The sequence below is a fragment of the Mesoplodon mirus genome, assembly GCF_964341445.2.
Source record: "Mesoplodon mirus genome assembly, chromosome: 18".
Taxonomy (NCBI): Eukaryota; Metazoa; Chordata; class Mammalia; order Artiodactyla; family Ziphiidae; genus Mesoplodon; species Mesoplodon mirus.
This window is the reverse complement of record NC_138994.1, coordinates 16,639,348-16,661,318: the sequence shown is the minus strand read 5'-3', so window position 1 is coordinate 16,661,318 and position 21,971 is coordinate 16,639,348. Positions and strand designations below refer to the sequence as shown.

The window sequence follows — 21,971 nt, the reverse complement described above, 5'->3', positions numbered from 1 at the left end:
AACAGCTGGAAGGACGAGGAGACTGTGTTGCCGCCTTTGCCAGGATGCCTGGGGGCTGCCGGCACCCTCCCTGGGCCTTTGCTGGTTTGGAGGCCAGGAGGGTGGCCTGTCCCCCGGCCCCTTGGTGTCAGAGCCGACTGCTCTCTGAACCCCTCCGGTGTCCTGAACTTGGGGCTTCGGGTTGCATACCAGCTCACGTGGAACCTGCCTTTCAGTGGCCCCGGCTCCCCTGGGAATTCTCAGTGGCACAGACGCTTATAGCCGAGGCCCCCGAGCCACAGAAATGGGGAGTCAAATCAGACCAGTGTGCACCTGGGAATTATTTGGAGATGCTGGGTGGCTTTCAGGAGACCCCCGAAGAGGTACCTGGCCTAAAGGTTAAAAAGCTCTTGCACTAGCGGCCCAGAGGCCTGGGCAAGGCGGGAGGCTGCACCCAGAGGAGGCGGGTTGGGGAGATTAGCCAGCGAGAGGCCTTCCCCACGCCTGGCGCTCCGGGAGCTGAGTTCTGGGAAGGAGAGGAGAGTATGTCCCCAGAGCGCTAGCCCCGGGTGAGGGCGAGGAAGGGAGTGTGTGAAGGCTGGTTCCTTCCCCTTCTCGCCCTGTGCCCCCTCCTGCTGGCCCGCCTCCCTCTCCTCATGCCCCAGCCTGCTTGCTCTGGCTCCTGCAGGGACCTGGGCCGAGAGGAAGCGCCACCTGTGGCAGTCAGTCCATGGCCCCCTTGGACTCATGCCTAGTATCCCCCAGTTCTGGGGGAGCTGGCAGAGCCTGAATCCTTCCCGGCCTGTTGCAGAGGAGGGAGGCCAGCTCCTGTCTGCCCGCCCCTCCGGCTCACCCCAGACCACAGTCGCCTGCCCGTCAGCCTTTCCCCAGCCTGCCCAGAGGGGTTCCGAGAACTGAGTGCTATGCACCTGGCAACGTGCCTGAGTTTGAGACAGCCCACCTTCCTCCTGGAACCCCCCGGGTGACCAGTTCAAGGCAGGACAGGTGCAGAAGGGACACCGGCTCGCTGCTCAGGAGCAGCGGTCTGGAGTTTACGTCCAGGTGGATGGGCGGGCTGGCCATGTGCCTGGAGCTCCCGTGTGGGTGTCAGCAGCAGAGGACATCTCCCCAGGGACCCCAACAGCAGGAAAAAGGCACTTCCCATCCTCCACCCAGCTTTTTGGGCTGCCCTCCTCTGAGACTCATCCCACATGGATGGGACCTGGGAGTGGGACCTCGCTTCCGCACGCACTGCTGTTTGTCCATGAGCAGCGTTGCGTGGGCTCTGAAGTTTGCTTAAGATGTACTTGATAAGAAACGTTCAGCAAACAGCAGTGCAGGGCCTGGCCCTGGCAAACAGCAGTGCAGGGCCTGGCCCTGGGACGACAAGTGAGTGCCAGTTCCTGGGCGGATCCAGCTGGTGGCCTTGGGGGGAGGGGGGCTGGAGAGAGAGACCCCAGGCCTGGGGGGTGTGAGCGGTTGGGTGGGGAGGGAGGTGACATGCTGACCTCCTACACCCTTGTTGAAGCTATTACTTTGGGACACCCCGGCCCTAGGCATTGCTGGGGGATTTATGGGGGACCAGTGGGTGCTCGTGGCCGGGTGAAGCCCCCTGCGGACCTGTGTGGGTGTGGAGCACACAAGATCACAGCCCCCACTGTGCTCCAGGAGAGACCTTGGCCAGAGAGTCCCAGTGGCAGCTGCCAGAGGTTGCCTGGTCCAGAAGCACTAACCAAAGGAAGCCTGTCCTGGTGGGCACAGGGCCCTGGGGTCGGGGGTACTGCAGTCAGGCCTGGGACCATGGTGCACTGAGCTTCGAGGGGAGAACTGAAGTGTCCCCGAGGCCGGTGGGCTGGTTGTCCCTGCCCCTTCCCTGCTGGGCAGCTGCAACTGGGCCCAGAAGCTGCAGCAGCCAGGCTGAGCTGGGGGGTGCCCGTCTCCCCAAGGTCCCTGGCCTGCTTGGAGCCTCCCTATAGGTTCAGTCATTCATTCCAGAAGTGTCTGCCGGGGGCCCCTGAGTCCTTCCGGCATGCTGCTCCGGAAGGGTGGCCTGGCCCCGGGTCTCCTGGGCCGAGTGTGGCACTCTGCTCCCAGCCCCGTTTCTCTCTGTGTTATCTCCCTGTGCCCGCCCTGGGCCCGGGTCCCTTTGCAGCCCACGTGAAGGGGGGCATTGAGCCGCTGCCCACAGTGGGCGAAGCGGCTCCAGGCGTCCTGCTGTCAGCGGCCTATTGGAAGCCTTGCAACAACTGAGCTTTGTTCCAGGCCTAACCTGACCTGGTTCTGCGAAGCGTGACTGCTGGCAGCCTGCAGGCCTCTGGGACGGGAAAAGGGGCATCGGCGGGGAGAGTAAGATGATCCCGGGTCGCAGGGCGGCCCTTGGCCCAGGCTGCCTCTGGCAGGAATGAGAGCCACGGTCATCCTCTGAGCGATGCTGGCTTTGTGATGGGGAGAGGAACCCTGAATGGGCGCTCCGGCCTGCATGTGTGGACCCCAGCTTCCCAGGGGCCCCTCGAAGTGCTGGGTGGGGCAAGAAGGGCCAGATGGCTCTCCCTGGGGAGTAGCGCCCTCCCTGGCCCAGGGTTTCAGAGATGGGGCTGAGGGAGGAGTCTTCCTTTCCCGGTGAGGGATGGGGGGTCCTTGCCCTCTTTCTGGCTCCTGGGGAGGGCTTGATCCTCCCCAGACTCTTAAAGGGCATGCAGTGAAGCCTTGGCTGTGGCTGGGGCCCCCTGGGTGCCCCAAGGCTGTACCTGGGAACCGGGGGCTGGCCACATCCACCCTAGATCTCCCTGAGAGCCGTGCCTGGGCCCCTTGTCCCAGCCGGGCCAGGCGTGTCGGGGCAGCAGTGGAGACTGTCTGCCCGGGCTGGGGATCACTCCCAGCGAGCGTGGTTACCAGGAAGACCTGGGAAGGGGCGAGCTGGCAGGCCGCCTTGGGCTTGTCCTGCAGATCAATCTGATCTGATCTGCATCCTGGGGCTTTCACAGCCCTCCCCTGGACTGTGCCTTCTGTTTCCACCAGGATCAGGGCCCAGCGGGAGAATAATGCTTCTGTAACCCAAGCCACTTGGAAGTGGGTTAAATCCAGCCCCTGTCATCTTCCAGCCTAAGGACTAGGCTAATCCACCCGGAGGGCTGTGGAGGGTGGTTTGCAAAACTCACTAATGAGCACGTGACTTTGACTCTAGCTACAGGGTCCAACGTGTGTGTTGAAGGACAGGTGGTGGGTTTTTGTGCAGAGGTGACCCGGTATAGACCCCGTGGGGACACCAGGTGGTGGAATAACAGCCGAGTACACACAGTGGCGGCGGCATGGGACTGGAGGGGAGGAGGTGGTGGATTTCTCGTCAATGTTAGGCCCCTGAGGTGTGGTCAGCAGACCCTCAGCAACGGGGAGTGGGTCGTCCTGGTGGCAGCGCCTTTCTGGTAGCTGGGGATTGACACTCTAGCTGCCAAACCTGTGCCTTAGTTTGTTTGTTTGGTTTTTTTTTTTGCGGTACGCGGGCCTCTCACTGTCGTGGCCTCTCCCGTTGCGGAGCACAGGCTCCGGACGCGCAGGCTCAGCGGCCATGGCTCACGGGCCCAGCCTCTCCGCGGCATGTGGGATCTTCCTGGACCGGGACACGAACCCATGTCCCCTGCATCGGCAGGAGGACTCTCAACCACTGCGCCACCAGGGAAGCCCTGTACAAATCGTTTTTAACTCTGCTCTTTTCGCTTGATAGCAGATCTCAAGCATGGATTCCCTGATCACAGTTTGAACGTCTCTTCAGAGAGGATGTTCCCGAATTTACTTAGCCATCCTCTCACCAGAGCTCTTAAACGTTCTGCGAACGTTGGCGCTCCTCCTTGGTGATGTGCACCCATGACCCTGAATGGAGGGTGCCTGCTGTGCTGAGCTGCAGATGTTAGAGTAGCCGTGCTTATAGCTGTGAGACATGAGCTGGCTGGATACTGGAAATTTTTGCTGTCAATTAATTTAATAAAATATTACCCGTGATGATTCCCTTTTCCAGCATTCCTGGGGTTATTCCAAAAACCAAATAAATGTTCTTAACACAGCATTTTATTAAGAGGTTTAATGAACAGAAAATGCCATTTGCCCTGATTATCAGCCTGCTTAGAGCCACTGAGAAGTCCCAGGGTTTGCTTGTCGTTTAAAAGATCCGCCCGTTGCCCATGGTCTGTGATTTCTCTCTCTGACTGGTGTGTAATGCCAGGGGCTCCCCCCACGCCCGCCCTGCCTCTCCTTCTCTCTTCTTTGGCCCCTACTGGATGCTCATGTACCCTAGGAGGTGTCTCTTTGCTTCCTTGGGCCAGCCTGAATGTCCTAGTCTTGGCGATGGGCCACCTGCCCCCAGGTGACCAGCCACCTCTCCCGGAGATCATTCGTTCTGTTGCCGGGTTACGTGGGCAGTGGTTTCTTCTGGAATCTCCAGGCTCCCCAGGCCAGTCAACAGTGCTGCCTGTCGGGCCGACCCTCCGAGGCCGCTATTTTGTTTCTCTCACCTCCCATCTTCCCTCCCAGGGCCTCTGCCCCTCAGTCCCTAATTGCACCTCTCTCTATGTATTAATATATCCTTGCATTATAATCTCACGACCGTTGACAGGTTGAGTGAAACACGTGTACCTCTTTGGTGACTTGGTGCCCATTAAACAGAAGGGCTTGAAGACTGATGCAGCCTTTCCCGTATTCTGGGGCGTCCCCTTGCGGCTCCGTTTGCTGTTGTCAGCTATTTCTGATCGCTAACCATCCTGCACCTTATCCACGATTTCCCCCTTGGTCCATTGGCCTTACTTTGTCAGTCTGCTCATCTTTCTCACCTGTGCAATTGTTCATGGCGTGTGAACCGGGGTCTAACCAGGAAACAGAAACCACTCCAGGATTTAGAACAGAAGGACTCAAACGTACAGATGATAGAAAAGCCAAATCAAGCATAAGGAGGCAGCCAGGGTTGGGTGGGGTTGATACAGCTCTTTGAAGGTATGAATGGGATTATTTGTTAAGAGTGAGAAAAGAGGGCTTCCCTGGTGGCGCAGTGGTTGAGAGTCCGCCTGCCGATGCAGGGGACGTGGGTTTGTGCCCTGGTCCGGGAAGGTCCCACATGCCACATGCCGCGGAGCGGCTGGGCCCGTGAACCATGGCCGCTGAGCCTGTGCATCCGGAGCCTGTGTTCCGCAACGGGAGAAGCCAAAAGAGTGAGAAAAGAAGTAACAACAAGTTATAAATTTTAAACAGCGGGCAAATTTCATAAGCATCCCCAAATCCAGAAAAATAACAATGTTTTTTATCATCAACTACTTGTCCTATCTCCAAAGTAATTTTTTTTCCCTACATTTTTTTGGCTGCATACCGTTTGATCACTTCTTTATATGATGACTATGTAATATCATTTTCTGTTGAATGAATAGAAAGTGAATTCATCTTCCTGGTGAATCAGAATTTAATTTTTACTTTTGGTAGTTGGGATGCATGAAAAAGTGTGGCTTAACTCAAGAGTTTGTGGTACTGCTGCTGTTTTTCACCCTACAAACACAAGAATTCTGATAAATTCCATTTTATGTGATTCCCATCCAGAAAGAAATAGACAAGTATGGGACATTTGTAACTGTATATGATGCATTATTGCATTTCTTTCTGACCAGAGATACTTTCTGTTTTGAGTCGACATTGAAGAGAATTGAATTCTCTGCTTACAACTTTATATCTGGTGATTGGAATAATTTCCCATAGACTAGCTTCTGGCTCCATACGTTTCACATCTTGCTCTCCCCCACTGCCCACGTTTTTCCGGCACCAGGTACTGCAGGCCTCGTTCGTATCTTATCCCTTCAGATACTGCACAGTAGACAGATTTGGGGAAGTACATGGAAGGAGTACTCCTGGCCTTGCACATTGGGGCGACGAGCAGTCACTTAACTCTGCGTGGAAATCACTGCGAACTATGTAAATAAAACCCAACTAAATCCAAGCTAAATATCTTTCCAATTCAACTTTTCCTTAGCAGGAGCCCCCAAATGCCAACAGTCCCTCCCCTGGTACCTTACACAGGAGGAAGGGTGATGGCTAGGAACTCAGAGAAGAAAGAGACAGCAATCTTAACTGATGGGGGTTAAAATATCTTCTGTTTTGCAAGTTTTACAAAAACGCTATGGCCCTTCTCAGTGCCTTGAAAGGGATGCACATGAACCAAGGGCCCTGGTGCTTGAGGTTCCTTAGCTTCCCGGGGACAACCAGAGATGAGCCTGGGGGAGCCACTACTGCACCCCACCACCTGCAGTCAGAGGATCAGAGAGAGGAAGGCGTGTTATCAGAATCCAGGGACCAGGGTCACCTGACAGGAGGCTGGACAAAGGTGGGCCTGCCTGGCGGGAGCTGCAGCTGCAGAATAGACAGAAACTGCTGCTGGAGAAACCTTCCAAGGCAGAAAGCGGGGGAGAGATCTACCCTGGTTCTCCCTGGCTCTCACCTTCCAGTCTCCTCCTATAGGTTGAATCCAGCCAAAAGGCTACAGACCTGGGGACCTGGAGACCTCAGCCTGCAGAGGTCAGCTCTTCTGCCACTAAAGAGAGCCTGGGAAGGGCGAGGAATGCGGGGTACACTTATGCTTAAAATTATTCATTGTTTATCTGAAATTCAGATTTACCTGAGTGTTGCGTATTTTAGATGGCAATGTCTTTTATGGGAGTGGGACCCAGAGTGCAGACGCCCAACTGGTGAACCTTCAAGGGAAAGGCTCTGTGGGTCCTTGGTCAGCATTGATGTCATGTGATGGACTTGGCCGTCTGGTGATGCTGCTGCCTGCTGGGCAGAGCCCTCCACATGCAGGAGCTGCTGGCACGTCCCCGGCCTGAGAGTGGGATACCAGTGCTGGCTCCCCGCCTGGCCTCAGGAGAAAGGGGAAGACTGTGGTCCTGGGGGCAGCCAGAGAGGCAGGAGGCTCCTGGCCGAGGTCCTGGTGACCCTATCCTTTCTGAAGGGACTCTCATGATTTTTAAGAAAAAATTGAGAATTGATTCCTTTCTCTAGATAAGCTCCTGTCATTATTGAAAATGGGTATTTGTGTACGAGTTTGCACAACGCCCCTTCCTGCAAAGCTCCCTTTTGAAAGAATGGTGACTTTCTGGCTGGGAAGGGCTGTCCAGCACCACTCATTGCTGGCACAAGAGCAGAAGGGTGTGTGTGTGTGTGTGTGTGTGTGTGTGTGCACGTGTGTGCACATGGGGCCGAGTCACCCTCCACTGGAGACCACCTGCTTCCTGTTCTGCCCCCCTCCTTGGGTTAAGATGTCTGGGCTGTGTGAGACCCCAGGAGGGTTGGGGATGGCCACCCTGATTATGGATGGGGACAGTGGCTCTGCGACTCCAGTAGGAGAGGATGATGGTGCGTGGGTTCCCCATCATTAACGTAATAATAATAATACACTAACTCCAGAGTCTAGTTAGATTCTCAGTGCCCGTTTAACCTTGTATTTTACAATACCAGGATCTATCATAAAAATTTGGCTGAAAGGAAAAAACAAAAGGTCTTCTCAGTAACTGTATCCTTCTCTCTCTTATCCAGGCTCCCCAAATTATATGCACAGGGGAACACCCATGAGCTGGCATCCAGGCTCCTAGATGCGGGGCCAGCACAGGTCTGCCAGGCTCCTGTGCCTCGTGGGGTTTCACCTGGCCCATCTGTGGCGAAGGGGCGGGGAGGGCATGGGGCTGTTTACCTGGAGGTGGGCCCTGCCGTCAGGCTGCAGTGGTGGCTCCCCACCCCGAATCCTGGTTCTACCAGGAAATGCTCCCCAGGGCATCCTAGGTCTCCCCCGCGACCCAGCACCATCCCCTTTCTCTCCAGGACCAAGGAGCCCCATCTCTTTGGCCATCTTCTTTCCTATTTGAAATGCTGCCTTTTCATTCTCTGTGGGACACCAGCCAGCAGTGACTCCCCATTCCCTTCTCCTGTCTTTTGCTTCATCTCATCTGAAGTGTGTTTTCATCTCGTGGCCTCCATGTGGGAAACCTGACTGGTGTTTGTCACTGGCCTGTAGTTCATGAACATTTGTGAAATGGCCTTTGCCCTGGCCTAGGTGAGCCCAGACACCAGTTGGGGAGTTTCTGGTGTGGCCAGGTGTGGGAGTGCACCGGGATTCTGAGTCCCCCCAGATCCTGACGGTTTTCTCTGGATCGCGGAAACTGCCCCCCCCGCCCCCCCCCCCCCGTCTTCCTCTAATGTGCAGTCCATCCTGGAGGCTGGGAGGATTTTCAGCTTCCCTTAGTTGGGAGGGAGTCAAATAGGACTCCTGGTAGCCTTTCTTGGGGTAGCAGTATCCTGGCTATAACATGCAAGGTGCCTTGGTTATAACTTACATTTTGTCTAATGCGTTAGTACAGGGCAGCCAAGCTTTATTAATTTCTGATTGCAGATCTCTGGGTCCAGGCTGGTGTATGTGGCTGGTGTATAATGATAATAATAATTTATATTAGTATGTAATATATAATATGCTAATAATGGTAATATCTGCTGAGCGTTCATTTTGTGCCAGGCACTGTGCTAAGTGCCTACCATGTGTGACATTGTTTAGTCTTAGTCCCCTGTGAGTAATCCCCATCTCTGTCCCCATTCTGCAGATGGGGAAGCTTGCAAAGGGGAGGTCGTTTCCTGGGGCCTGCAGTGAGCGCCTGGCAAGGTCTCGATTCGAACCCTGTTCATCTGACTGCAGGCTTTCCTGCCTCCTTGGCCTCTGAGAACTCAAATAATTTGGTCTGGGATGTCGCCAGAGAGCTGAACTTCAAATCATCTCCTCTCTTTCCGAGTATGTTTTATTTAAAAATCACATAAAAATAACTCAGTTCTCCACTGGAAAGACTGAGCCTTTAGATAGATGTCTTGGAGGCTTTTCTGGCTACCTCTTCGCTGGTCTCAGACACAGGCCTCAATAGTTAGGTCCAAGGAACTGAATTGCAGCTGCTCTTGTTCTGGGGTTTCTCCCAGGGCTGCGGTGGAGGCAGCCCTGGGTGGGACGCTGGTTGGAGCGCGGGAACCCCGGGCGACTGCTTCCCATTCTTTATTAAGGGAGCAGGCTTGGCGTCTTCTCTGTGCCAGGGGCTGCCTGGCACCAGCTGCACGTTTTGGGAAATCTGAAAAATAAACAGTGTAAATAAAACATAACTCGACCGGAGAAATCTGAGACAGAGGCTGTTTCCCTCATTACCATGTCTCCACCCCGACCGTGGGTTTTGGTTCTTGGGGATCAGATGCCTGGGGTTGGGGTTTAACCTGAACAGACCCTCTTCATTTTTATCTTTGTCTAGAAGCCAAAGGCGGGGGCGAGGGTGGGCGCCCAGCTGGCCTGGGGGGATGCGTGGCCGGAAGTGACTGGATCCCCGGGAATGTGTGGTTGATCCTTCTCCATTCCTTGCCATGCTGTTTCCATACTGGGGATTCACTGGATTTATGGGCTCAGCTGTCGCTCACTGGTGCCACTTTCAGCCCAGACAGCTGACCTCTAAGTAGCTCATGGTGGGCATGTGTGGCGTCGGGGGACAGATGTTGAGAGTTCTCATGTATCATTGTATGCAGTGCGGATCCCAGTTAGGCGTGTGGAGGGAGGTCACAGCCATGGTGGAAGTGTGGCTGGAGCTGGGGCCGGGGATACCCACACTCACTCCTCTACCCTCTCAACAGCCCTGGGACCTGTGCCTGTCCCCACCTCCCTCTCCTCCCCAGCCCTGGGCAGCCCCACCAGAGCCACTCTGGACCTGCCCTCTCCTGGTCTTAAGGTGCGGTCAGTTCTGGGAGCTGGATGCTGGGCCCTCCTGCCCCCCGCAGGTCTGAGGCTGTGGTCCATCCAGCCTGTCTGTCTGGCAGGACCAGCCTGGAATCGCCATTCTGGTTGGACTTTTGAGGAAGGATGGAGCTTTCATCACTCAGCAGGGGGCAGACTTCTCATCAGTGTCAAGTGGGCGCTGGGGAAGGATGCTCCCATCTCTGCCGTGTGAGGCCCCTGATAGTTAGGGTTTGTCAGAGCAACAGAGCCAATAGGGGAGAGAGAGGGAGAGAGTTATCATGAGGAATTGGCTCATGAAATGATGCAGGCTGAGGAATCCACCGTCTACTGTCTGCAAGCTGAATACCCAGGGAAGTCGCTGGTGGATTCAGTCCAAGTTTGAGGACTGAGAACCAGGGGAGCTGGTGCTCAGTCCTGGGGCAGAAGATGGGTGCCCCAGCTCACGTGGTCAGGCAGAGAATTCTCCCTTCCTCTGCCTTTTGTACTGGTCAGGCCTTCCAGGGACTAGAAGATGCCCACCCACATTGGGGAGGTGACCTGCTTTACCCAGCCCACCAATCAAACCGTTCATCTGATCCAGAAACACCCTCACCGACAGGGCCAGATGTAGTGTTTAGCCAAATATCTGGGCACCCTATGATCCAGTTAAATTGACATGTACAGTCCACCATCATGGTCCCCGTCGTGGCTGGGGTGGGGCTGGGGGCTTTGTAGGAGACTTGACGGCTTCAGGGCTTCTGAACCTCTCTTCCCTCATCTGTGAAATGGGGGTGGTGGCACCTGCCTCAGGGGATGGTCATGTTGAGTGAGTGGGAGAATGGATGTAAAGCCCGTGGTTGTCATGGAGCCTTGGCATTGGAAGTGGCTGTGAGAGCCCCGTGTCCACCTGGCCCTCCTTCAAGGGTCAGCTTGCTACCCCCCTTCCTGGCCCCCCGTCTCCTCGAAGCCTCGACAGTCACCCCGGGCCCCGGTGTTCACCCCCCCATCAGAACCGCATGTCACATGCATCTCTTGCAGTGCTGTTTACACGGTGGGTGAGTTCAGCTAAAACTGGGGCTGTTTTGGCGTCCTCCCCAGCCTGGAAAGAGGCCAGGGCTTAGTGGCAGGTATTTGTCAATACCAGGCCCTGAAGGATAGACCTCTCCCGTCTTGTCAGCTGTTGAGTCATCCTGCAGATGTGGAGAGTGCGTGTGTCCCGGGGGAGCTGGACAGGAAGACCAGGTCTGCACGCTGCCCTGCTCAGGGCTCTGGAACCTTTTGAAACAAAGCTGACTGCATTCACTCCTGGTTGGTCATAGTTTAAGAGTGGGTTTGTGGAATGAATGAATGAATGAATAATCTCTCTGGAGGACTGCAGGGGAGGAGCCAACACAACTGACCCCAGCAGTCTGGGTGCATGTTGGATGACAGAGGCTGCAGGCGGGTCCAACCTGGGCCCCTCTGGCGCTGCAGGCTCTTCTCCACTGTGTCTTGCTGTCCATGGGGAAGGCCTCCGCTGGGCCATCACGGATGTCCCTGCCATCCTCTGTAGGATGGCCTGGTCATCCAGGCAGCAGACCCTAGAGCACCATGACCTGGCAGTGGTAGGACGGCCGCCTCCCACTCCCTCTTAGAAACCTCTTGCGTCTGGCCGGCTTAGCACCTCAGCAAATCTGCTCGAGTTGGGACTTGCCTGCCCTGAGCCTCCCCAAGGATTGAATGCTGGGCCGAGGGGTGTGTGTGGAGAGGTACGAGGCCGTGTTAATCTGGGGCTCTGTTCTTGCTCCCTCCTGGGGGCGGGGGAGAGAACGGCTTGTCCTCCATGCTCCCCAGTCCAGCCTGGCTTCCTCCATGTTACAGACCCCAGGACAGGGAAACCCCAATTCCCAACAAGGTGGATGCAGGTTATACGGGGGCTGGCCTGTGCCTGACCTGTGCCAGCACCTCTCCAACCCGCAGACGGTCCCAGCAGCCCAGCACGCTGGAGCCGAGCCCAGGTTTTGGAGTTTGAGGGACTTGTCTTTATCCTGGGCTCAACTCCTCATGGCTGTGTGGCTTCAGACAAGTGACTCAACCCCACTGAGACTTGGCTGTCTTATCTGCAAGATGGAGTACTGAGGGTTAGATGGGAGAACGTGTGTAAAGGCTTTGACCCAGTGCCTGGCACGCATCCGGACGGCAGTGGCTGTTAACTGCAGGTGGCTGCCGGGGCCAGGTGTTACCTGGGAGGACTGGGGCCTCTGGGCCCACAAGGGACCGGTTTCTGGTTCTGGAGCCCCTGGCAGGAGCAGAGGTGAGAATATGCCCAGTGTTAACCTTCCCCCAGTGGCCTTGGGTGACCTTTGCCCTCTGCCCCTGTCTTTAGGAGTCACGCGGACCTCCAGCGGCCGTCTCCGGAAGCTTGGCGACCCGACTGGCCCGGGTAAGTGGCTAGGTCAGCCTTGGCCTCCTTGGTTTGTCCGGGGCAGGAGTTACTGCTCACATGCTCCGAAGAGACTCTCCCAACCACGGCCCGGCCTGGGTGGGCAGGGGGTGGAGGGGGTGTGGAGCTCCGCCTCTCAACCTTGGTGCTTCAGGGGCGGGGTCTGTGCGGCTTCTCCCCACCGGGGGCGGGCGGCTCCGGCCTCCCAGACCCCGGCGTGGCCAGCGTGGGAGCCTGCCTTGTGTCTTTGTTGTCGCGTCCAGCGGCCAGGCCCAGGGGCTGTGCCTGATCCGTGGTCTCTTGTCAGAGGACATTGGGGCCCAGGGGTGAAGGGACTCGCCTCCCCTAGGAGGTGGGAGAAGCGTGTTGAGGACCTGCTGGGTGTCAGACCCCAGGCTGGACGGGCAGAGGGACATAATGGCGACGTAGCAGCTGTTCTACAGGAGGGGATGTGCCCACCTGGAGCCCACACCCTACCTTCTAGGCCAACCCTGTCCAGTAGAACTTTCTGTGTCAGTGGAAGTGTTCCCTGTCTGCATTGTCCAGTACGTTAGCCACTGTCCACACGTGACTATTGAGCACCTGAAGTATACATTGTCTATATTATTTATTCATTCATTTGCATAGAATTATTTAACTAATTTATTTTTTATGAATTTATTTATTTATTTATTCATTCATTTGCATAGAATTATTTAACTAATTTATTTTTTATGAATTCCCACTTAATATCTACTTGTGGCTATGAAATTAGACAATCCGAGCCCATGCTGGCTCTCTGGGACCCCAGAATTCTGAACCCGAATCTGGGGCCCAGCCGACCTCTCTCCAAGGCTGTCCTCCAGAGGCAACCCCCACCAGTGGGCTGGGCACCCTCAGGCCCGTGTGGTGGCCGATGGCGGTTCTTTGCTGGGAGTGGCCGGGTGGGGGGCACGTGATGTGCAGGCTGGACGTCCACATGAGTGTGTAGGAGGCCCTTGCGGTACAGGACAGGCCGGGTGTGGGAAGGGAAGGGTGACGCCGGCTGGAGGCCTTGGGGTGGTGAGTGATTCATGTCCGTGGTTAAGCGGAGCTCCGCCCCCTGCAGACACGTTGGGCTGCTAACCACTGGACTGCCCGGCTGCTGCTCTGTTCCTGGAAGCCTTTCTCGGAGCCCCTGGCCTCTGCCGCTGTCTGCCTCTCCATGTCCCTCCCTTTCAGCCGCTGGGCTGCGTCTCTGGGCCCCTCGGTGTGATGGCCTGGGGGAGATGCCTGCGCTCCAGGAATGAGGTCTCAGGAGGCTGGCGCCCGGGGCTGTAAGAATACAGCCTCCCTCTGGTCATTACTTCCTTGTGCTCAGAGAGGCCAGTTCTGTGCCATCAGCACTTGGCAGCCATGACCACGGCTCTGCTTGGAAGCCTAAGGCATAATTTGCCCAAGCGCAAAGCTGTGATCTGGGTTTCGCATGGGACTGCCTGCTGACACACGAAACCCACTCTCTGGGGGCCTCTGCGGGCTCCGGCCCAGACACCCCTCCTCATCTTCCTGCCTCCCTTTTCCAACCCCTGCCTCCCTGCGGCCAAGACTTTGGTCCAGGCAGGCTTCTTTCCTGGATCCCCAGTCCCTCTGACCTCACAGAATGCCCCCATTCGGAGCTGCCGTCCCCCTCCCCTCCTCCCAGCCTGACTTCTGTACCGTCCTCTGTCCCAGACACCTCTGTCCCGTGTCTGGACCCTGCACCCCGTCTCCTCCCCAGAAGGCCAAGGGCCCTCGTTGTGGTATTTCCTCCTTTATTTCAGGTTTTCACGAGGCTGGGTTTGGGACGGGCCAGAGATGGCCGTTTCTTCCATGAGCCACAGTCCGTCAGCTCAGACTACACCCACGGTCACCCTTTGACCAGCTCACTCACTTTCTGGCCTTTTTTTCCCCCCAAAATAGAGTTGTTAGACATATAAAAAAATGTGAAGAATATAATAAGATACCTGTACACCTACCATCCCGCTTAAGAAATAAGGTGTTACAGGTGCAGCCCAAGAGCTTGGGTGACCCTGTTCCAGCCGAGGTGAACAGCTGTCTGAATTTAGAACTGCTCGCTGCCGGGTGTTTCTGTACTGCGTGCTGTGTGTCTGCAGACGACACGCTGTCTGCTCCTGACCCCGGCAGCATCGCATCATGTGTCCGAGGGGCCCTTCGCTTTTTCGCGAGATGGGACGACTGAGATGTATCCACGCAGCTCCGTGTAGCTTAGTTCAGTTGCTCTGACCGCGGGCAGGCGGGGGTTCCTCTGTGTAGGGGGGCAGAGTTTTCGCCCCCTCAGCCTGTTGCTGGAGGCCCATGCAAGCTTTCCTCTCTTAGAGACACTGCTGGACCCACTGTCATGGGTCTGGGGCCTGTGTGTGTTCCCCTGGGCAGACTGCCTGGGCTCTGGGACGCTTGCCCCGGGCCCTCCCAAGTGGCCTTCCTCTTTGCTCTCCCACCCTCACCCCCTTTCCGTGCTATGAGCAGCCACCCCGGGGCGCTGCTGGCCGACCTTTGCCCTGGTTCCCACGGCACCCATAGCATTTCCCCTGCATCTGCTTCCTCACCTCCTTGCTGCCCTGCCCAGCCCAGCCCGTCTGTCCCCTGGCTGGGATCCCTGGGGCCTTCTCCTTCTGCCCTGACATCTGCTGTGTGGCCGGGTCCTGCTTTACGTCCTTCAAGTACCTCTGGGGGTGGCGGCCGGAGCCCCAATCCCACCCTCATCCCTTGAGTGGTGGGTTCAACAGTGCTGAACCGCACCCCCGCCGCGAATTCATATTTGCTCAGAACCTCAGGAAGTGACTTTATTTGGACATAGGGCTTTAACAGGTTAGTGAAAGGCCTGGAGATGAGGTCATACTGGGTTAGGGTGGCCCTAAATCCAATGGCTGGGGTCCTTATACGAAGAGAGACACAGAGGAGGCCACGTGAGGACAGAGGCAGAGATTGGAGTTTTGCAGCCACATGCCACGGGATGCCTGGGGCCACCAGAAGCCAGAGAGGCAAGGAGGGATTTTCCCCAGAGCCTCTGGAGGGACCACGGCCCTGCTGACACCTTGATTTTGGACTTCTGCCTCTAGAACTGTGAGAAAATCGATTTCTTGTTATTTTAAGCCCCCCTGTTTGTGGTGATTTGTTACAGTAGCCGCAGGAAGCTAGGGCCCCTTCCCTCTGTGATCAACACCCCACCCACGCAAGGAGCTCCCTAGTAGCTGCTGTCTGGGCTGCAGGCAGGGGTCCTTACGGGGGGTGCCCAACATGAGGCCCTGGCGGGTGTCCCCGTGTCCCCCTTCCCCACCCCCGCCTTCGGTCCCGGCTCACACTCCCCTTCCTTAGGGAGGGGCCCTGCTCCAGGCCCGGCTAGGGCCCCACCCCAGTGTCCTGTCACTCAGCTGTACTCATTGTCGTCCCCCGTGGACAGCAGGCACCGGAGGAGGGGTAGGGCCCCTCCAGCTCGTTGCCCACCCTTTCTCCAGGGCAGCACAGAAGAGCCGCTCACTCTGTCACTGAGGGAGGGAAGGGAGTGTCCTTTGTGGAGGAGCTGGTCCAGGAAGAGACCGCCAGAGTTTTGGCCGCTGTGCACCTGACACCTGGGCCCCCGCAGGCATCCCCAGCTGTTACTCCCCCCGACACACTGACATCCCCACTCCTCCACTTCTCTCACGTTTCAGCCTCGCCATCCACCCAGGCACTCAAGTGACAAGGCTCAGTGTCGTCCTTGACCTCTGCCCCACCCAGCCCCCCCAGGTCAATAGGTGGCCACGGTCTTGTCGACTCACCATCCCCCCAGATGGCCCTTGGACAGGCCACCCGTGATCTTGGCCATGTCTCGGTCAGGCCTCTGTGTCTCCCCTCACCCCCACCCTTTCTCCCCACCAGAGGCTCCTCCTCCCTGTCCAGTTGGTGTCTGGGGGTCTTTACTCAGTCCCCTCTGTGTGCCTGGGCCTGGGTGATAGGCTCCACCCACGGGATTCTTTAAAACAGACCTGGTTGTGGTCCTCTGACTAAAACAACCCTTGCTTCCCTTCTCCTCATAGGATAAACGGTAAACCCAGCGTGAGGCTTCCCTCCCCTGTCTAGCCTCTCACCCCTGCTCTCCCCTCCCTGCTGGAGGGGTCACAGCTCTGGAAGCCATTCTCTTTCCAGGGTAATTTGACCCAGCCTGCCAATCCCGTTAGCAGGTGGGTGGCGGGGATTCCTCTATCCTCCCCACCCCGTAGGGCTGGGTGCTCTTATGGCACATGGCAGGCAGCCAGTAAATATTGTTGAATTGAACTTGATAGGAGAAGCTGGGGGGGATTGGCCAAAAAACGAGTTTAAAATAAAAATATCGGTCCTCTTTTGCCTTGGTTGACAAGTAGATTTTCTCTTTGTTTGCCTTCTGGGGAAGAAATTTATGGAGAACTCCATGTCTCCAGGGAGGACGAGGAGGAGAGGCAACCAGTAGGCACAGTGGCTATTTACATTTAAATTATTTATTTAACACAAATTAAAAACTCAGTTCCTCCATAGCACTGGCCCCACGGAAGGCTCTCAGCAGCCACACGTGGCTGCCATGTTGAACGCAGCAGATACTCGGCATTTACATCAACGCAGAAAGTTCTGCTGGGCAGGACTGGTCTGGATTAGTCTACACACTGGATCTTCAGATGCATTGTTCATCCAGAGAGCCTTTACTGGGTGCCACTGAGCAGACAGAATGTTGGGATCTCAGTGGGAAGTGAAAGACACCAGCTCTTTGGGGAGTTTTCGTGTATTCCGGAGAGTTTAAACACAGGGGCCTTGGGGCAGACTCTATCAAGGACCCTGGTCTCCACGCCCCTGGATCCTCCTTGCTCTGTACAGGCAGCTGGGGGCCTTTAGGAATAAAGTGCCAGCTCCCTGCTCCGGCAGGGCTGCAGCCAAGGTTTGATGGCTGAGCATGAGGGCCGTTAGCGGTGGAATTTGGCCCTGTCTGGGCCGCCTCTCTCCATTGTCTAGATTTCCTTCCACACTGACCTGGAAGAACTCCCAGAGCAACAGGCCGGCCCAGGCTGTTTGCACCAGTAAACCCTGCAGCAGTCCCCAGGGCAGAGAGTAGCTGGATCGTATTTATTTAGGAACAGCCGAAACTTGAGGCGCAATAAAAAGTGGAGAGAAGATTCCGGAGAGGAATGCAGCAGGCCCTGGGCCCGGAATTCGTCTTGCTCTGGAAGGCTGCTGGCGGCCAGACTGGGGCCGGCCCTGGAGGGTCTCGGCCGGCTGCCCGCTTTGCTGGCAGGTACAGTAGCAGTGACTGCAGGAGGGTCAGCGGGAGGGGGTCTGGGGGATGGAGCTTCTTTATTTTTAACTCAGGGAAGCAAACTGTGTGGTTGAGTCTGGGGATGAGCAGGAAATGAACGGAAAAGTCTTTTATTTGAAGTGAGAGGTTGGCATCCTCTATAGCTTGGAGCTAATTATGGAGGATTCGCAAGTACCTGAATGAGGGGAGGGGGAGGGGAGAGGTGGCAGAGAATCTGAGCCCAGAGCCTCAGAAAGTGTCCTTTCAGCGAATCCTTCTTCCCCCGCCTCCTCACAGGCCCCTCCCCAGAATGTACCCCAGGAGCAAGGCTGTGCCCCTCTTGTCAACCCCTTCCTGAGGCCCCTGCTGCCTGTGTCAGATTCACCTGGAGTGCTTGCCCCCTTTCCACATGGCTGGGCCAGCCCAGGCCTCCTGGCTTGTGATGGGAGTTCAGGGGTCACTGGGATTGCCTCTTTTGTGTCCCGTCCCAGCCAGGCGCCGGGGCGCGCACGCGCACTTCGTGGAAAGGGGCATAGCAGTGTCTTTAAAGATAAAGCAGGCCTCTCTCTTCCTCCTTACCCTGCACTGGGCCCCTCGCTGGTGATGGTGACATCAAAAAGAAGGTGGCTGGGAGTATGCAGATCACAGGTACAGGTCTGTGGGGGTCAAGGGTAGAGATACTGCCTTTAGAACTGTCTGGAAGGGGCTGCTGGGCAACAGTACCCATCCCAGGATGTGGGCAGGCTCCGGTGGCTGGGAGCTGGGGCTTGCTGGCTGGCACAAGCAGAGTTCCCAGAACTGTGGCCCCGCGGGGCGGGTCCTGCCTCCCCAGGGCATAAGGCGTTGGTCAATTTGGGGATGTGCTGAGTTCAAAAGCCAGCCCCCTCACTGGGGCTGCTCACTGGTTTACTATGCTAATATGCTTGGTGAAATCAAAGACCAGGACCAAGTTTTTCATAACCACAGAGCCCTGTCTTGTTCTGCTAGAAGGAGAAGCCACGTGGGGAGCCCTGGCCTGCTGACCAGTTGCCCCCTGAGTGGCTGGTGCTGAGGCCAGGACTCAGTGAGCGGTGGGGGTCGGCCGCCCCCTTCTCCCACTGCCTGGCCTCACCCCACCTCTGTGCCTGGCCTCTTCACGGCTCGTGACTAACACGGCCCCATCGGAGCCAATCGGCGCTGCCAGGTTTTCGGTTTCAAATTATCCCCCGCTCGGGCCAGAATGCTTGGAGTTTGAGGCATGGTTGGGGAATGGACACTGAGCCAGACTATGCCGGGGAAAAACTGAGGGTCAAGCTGTGCTCAGCAGCTGTACCAACCGCAGCAACAAAATGTACAGCGTGTGCAGCCGGCACCTGAAGCAGGTGGTCAGGACGGCTGGGGCCACGCTGGGCTCCTCGTCCTGGTCCAGCCGTCCCCCCAGCTGGCCTGGTCTGCCGCCCCGTGGGGCCTTCCTGAGCCTGCTCAGCGCAGTGGGAATTGGTGTCGAAGAGTGCCCTGTGGCATTAAAGGGGTTTCTTTTTTCATACGTTTTCCGTAGTTTCTAAATCTAATACAATGAACATATAGCATGTTTATAATCAGACAAAAACAATAAGGAATATTTTTTTCAAAATCAGAAAGGAGACTAAACAAACAAATCAAAAAACCTCCAAGATTCCCATTGTTCTAACTTAATTGTTGGTGGTTGGCTTAATGTAATGTGTTAGAATGAAATATAATCACCAGAAAACAGCGTACAGGGAGCCCTGGCTCTTAAGTCTGTCTGTGGTGTCTGTTTGAGTGTCCTGTGGCTGATGTAACAAATTACCACAAACATGGGGGCTTAAATCAACAGAAATTTATTCTCTCACAGTTCTGGAGGCCGGATGTCTGAAATCCAAGTCTCGGCAGGGCCGGGCTCCTGGGGAGCTCTAGGGGAGAAGCTGTTCCCTGCCTGCTCCAGCTTCTGCGGGCTGCCAGGCTTCCTGGGCTTGTGGCCGCGTCACTCCACTCTTCAAGGCCAGCCTCTTCACATCTCTCTCTGATCCGTCTGTACATCCCCTTCTCTCTCTGTCTCTCTCTCTGTGTCAGATCTCCCTCTGCCCCCCTCTGTGTGAGTACACGTGATGGCATTTAGGACCCTCCAACCCCCTGATTCAGGATAATCTCCCATCTCAAGATCCTTCACTTAATCCCACCTGCAATGACTTTTTCTCCAAATAAGGTCCCGTTTACAGGATCCACAGATTAGGTTGTGAGATCTTTGGGGCCACTGTTCAGCCTACCACAGTGCCCACCTTCCGTCACTGTGCAGGCGGCCACCTTTGGAGCTGTCCTCCAGACTCTGCTGGGGATGGGGTGTTGCTATTTGGTGTCTCCCAGAAGGTGTCACCCCCCAACCCCCAAGAAGATGCCCTTGCTACCTAGGAGACTGCATTTGGGGTCCTGCTGGGCAGGAGGGGACGGGGACTTTGTGACATCCAGCAGAGAAGTGTGCATTGTGTTGACATGTGGCTCATGTGGCCCTGTAGGGCAGGATTGTAAACTCAGAGGTCACCTGGAGGAGGGGCTGGCAGATAACGAAAATGAGTGACGGGGCCGTGGGGACCACAGCAATCCAGAAAACGCGGTTTCATCTAAAGAGGGTAGCACTCTTCAAGGCAGCCCCTTGGGCCAGGCAGGAAGGCTCATTCCATGTGGCTATATGCCCTCCCTTTTCCGAGAGAAGAGGAAAATCTGGAGTTCTCGGTGAAATTGCCCGTTTTCAACATTGGCACGAATACACATTTTCTTTAGACAGGGTCAGTTAGGCATACAAAACCTGCTTCTGTGTCTTGGGCAGAGGGCTGCCAGTCTGCACCCTTGCGGTGAATGAAGCTTAAAGGGCAGAGGGGGTACCCCCCAGCCCTCGCTCTGACCACTTGCTGTCCCCCTCCACCCCCGAGTTGCCAGCTGAGCAGTCCTGGGACCCCAGGTGAATAGCAGGGAGCAGTGCTGAGCCCCCAGCCCGGCCAGGCCCCGTGTCCTCTCCCAGAGAGGCGCTGAGTCTGGGGAAATCAGTGATGAGGAGCTGCGCTCCCTCCCAGGGGACAGCTGGAGCCTCACTGACTCATGAGTGAGTGGTAGGACTCTTCCAGGAAGTCTCCATCCCGCGCTCCCCTCTCGGCTGGGGTGGGACGGCCAGCTGCCTCTGTCTCCGCAGGCGGACGGGACACCCGGGTGTCTGCAGGGGTGACTTCTCCGGGCTCATCCCCGGCAGGTGTTCCTGAACCTTCCCTCGGCCCCTGCCTGGGGCGCGAGTGCCCCTCCTTCCGGCCGGGTCAGGGTGGGGGTGAAGGGCCGGCAGAAGTGGAGGGAAGGGAGGGCGGGCAGGCAGGAACCAGGATTTTCAAACGCTCCAACCAAAGGGAATCGCAGCATCGCCGGCCGGGGGAAATGAAAGACTCTGGAAGTCTCCAGGAATTTGATTCTGTGAGCTGGTTTCCAAGAGGCTAAGTTAAGCTTCTCCAAGTGGATATTAAAAAGGAGCAGCGAGACGAGCCCGGGCGGAGGGGCTGGAGGGGGTGGAGAGAAGGCACCGGAAGCCGCCGCACGCCGCACCTCTGGAGCCACCGCACAAAGCCCCGCCGGCCGGTCCTCGGCCCGGAGGACCCTGGGGACCGCAGGAGCCTTTCAAGGCCCACGTCCGGCCCTTGCTCCCGCCTCTTCTTTTATTTCTCTCCTTCGCTGCCTTTCCCCTCCCGATTCCAAGAGACAATGCTACTTCAGTTTGGAGCACAAACATATGATCAGCACATGGAAATGTGGTAATTTGGATGCATTCGTGATTGCAACAGATTGAAGAAATTAGACCAGACAAAGAGTGTTTTTGGAGGAGGAGGAGAGGAGGCAGAAAGAGGGAGGGCGACGGGGTGAGAAAGGGGAGGACGCCTCTGGAAAGGGGGACGCCGGGACTCCCGCCTGCTGCTAAATATATCCGTAGTGATGGAGAGAGACCGGATCACAGGTAGGCAAGCAGCCCTCCTCCCCGGCTGCCCCTTCCCCTTAACTCACAACTTTCTTTATGCTTCGGGAAATAAGCACCCAAGGGTCACTTTGACTCATTTTTGTGGACATATTTCTTTTCCTCTTGACTGTTCTGAGGTCCTGGGATGTAATGTTCCAAAAGTGAAGCTTCGCTAAGTTGGGCTTTTATTTAAACTCGGCTCTCCATCCCCTCAGTATTTCTCTTTCATTTCCCAATGTGCCACTTTTGCATCTTAAGACGGCCGTGAATGCTGAGACTGTGGGCGCCGAAGTCTGGGAAAGGGTGGGGGGACCTGCTTCTGGCGCTGGGGTCCGGGGTGGCGGCACCGGGATGCCGATCGTGGTTTGTTTGTCCACTGTGTGGTTTGTTTGTTCGCTACCAGCCAAAGTCCGTCTTCAAGGCCACCTTGGTCTCCTCCCTGAAATAGCATTTCGGTGCCTTCCCGGGAGTTGATTACAGGGCCGGGAGCTCCCGGTGCCCAGACAAGATGTGCAAATGCGTGTGTGTGTGTGTGCGTGTGCGCGTATGCACACGTACAGCGGAGAGAGCTTAT

At 56.4% G+C, this 21,971-nt stretch overlaps 1 protein-coding gene across 2 annotated transcripts in view; it reads left to right on the top strand.

Moving 5' to 3' along the window:
• The window catches only part of SEPTIN9 (septin 9), a 165,211-nt gene that overhangs the window by 3,459 nt on the left and 139,781 nt on the right, over positions 1 to 21,971 (top strand). Inside the window, exon 2 of one of the 2 annotated variants that reach the window (XM_082604003.1) lies at positions 12,099 to 12,155. In XM_082604003.1, coding sequence (XP_082460129.1) covers positions 12,099 to 12,155 — 57 coding nt within the window. Of the gene's footprint in view, positions 1 to 12,098; positions 12,156 to 20,541; positions 21,398 to 21,971 lie in introns of those variants that run through there. The other variant, XM_082604005.1, reaches the window with a different exon arrangement.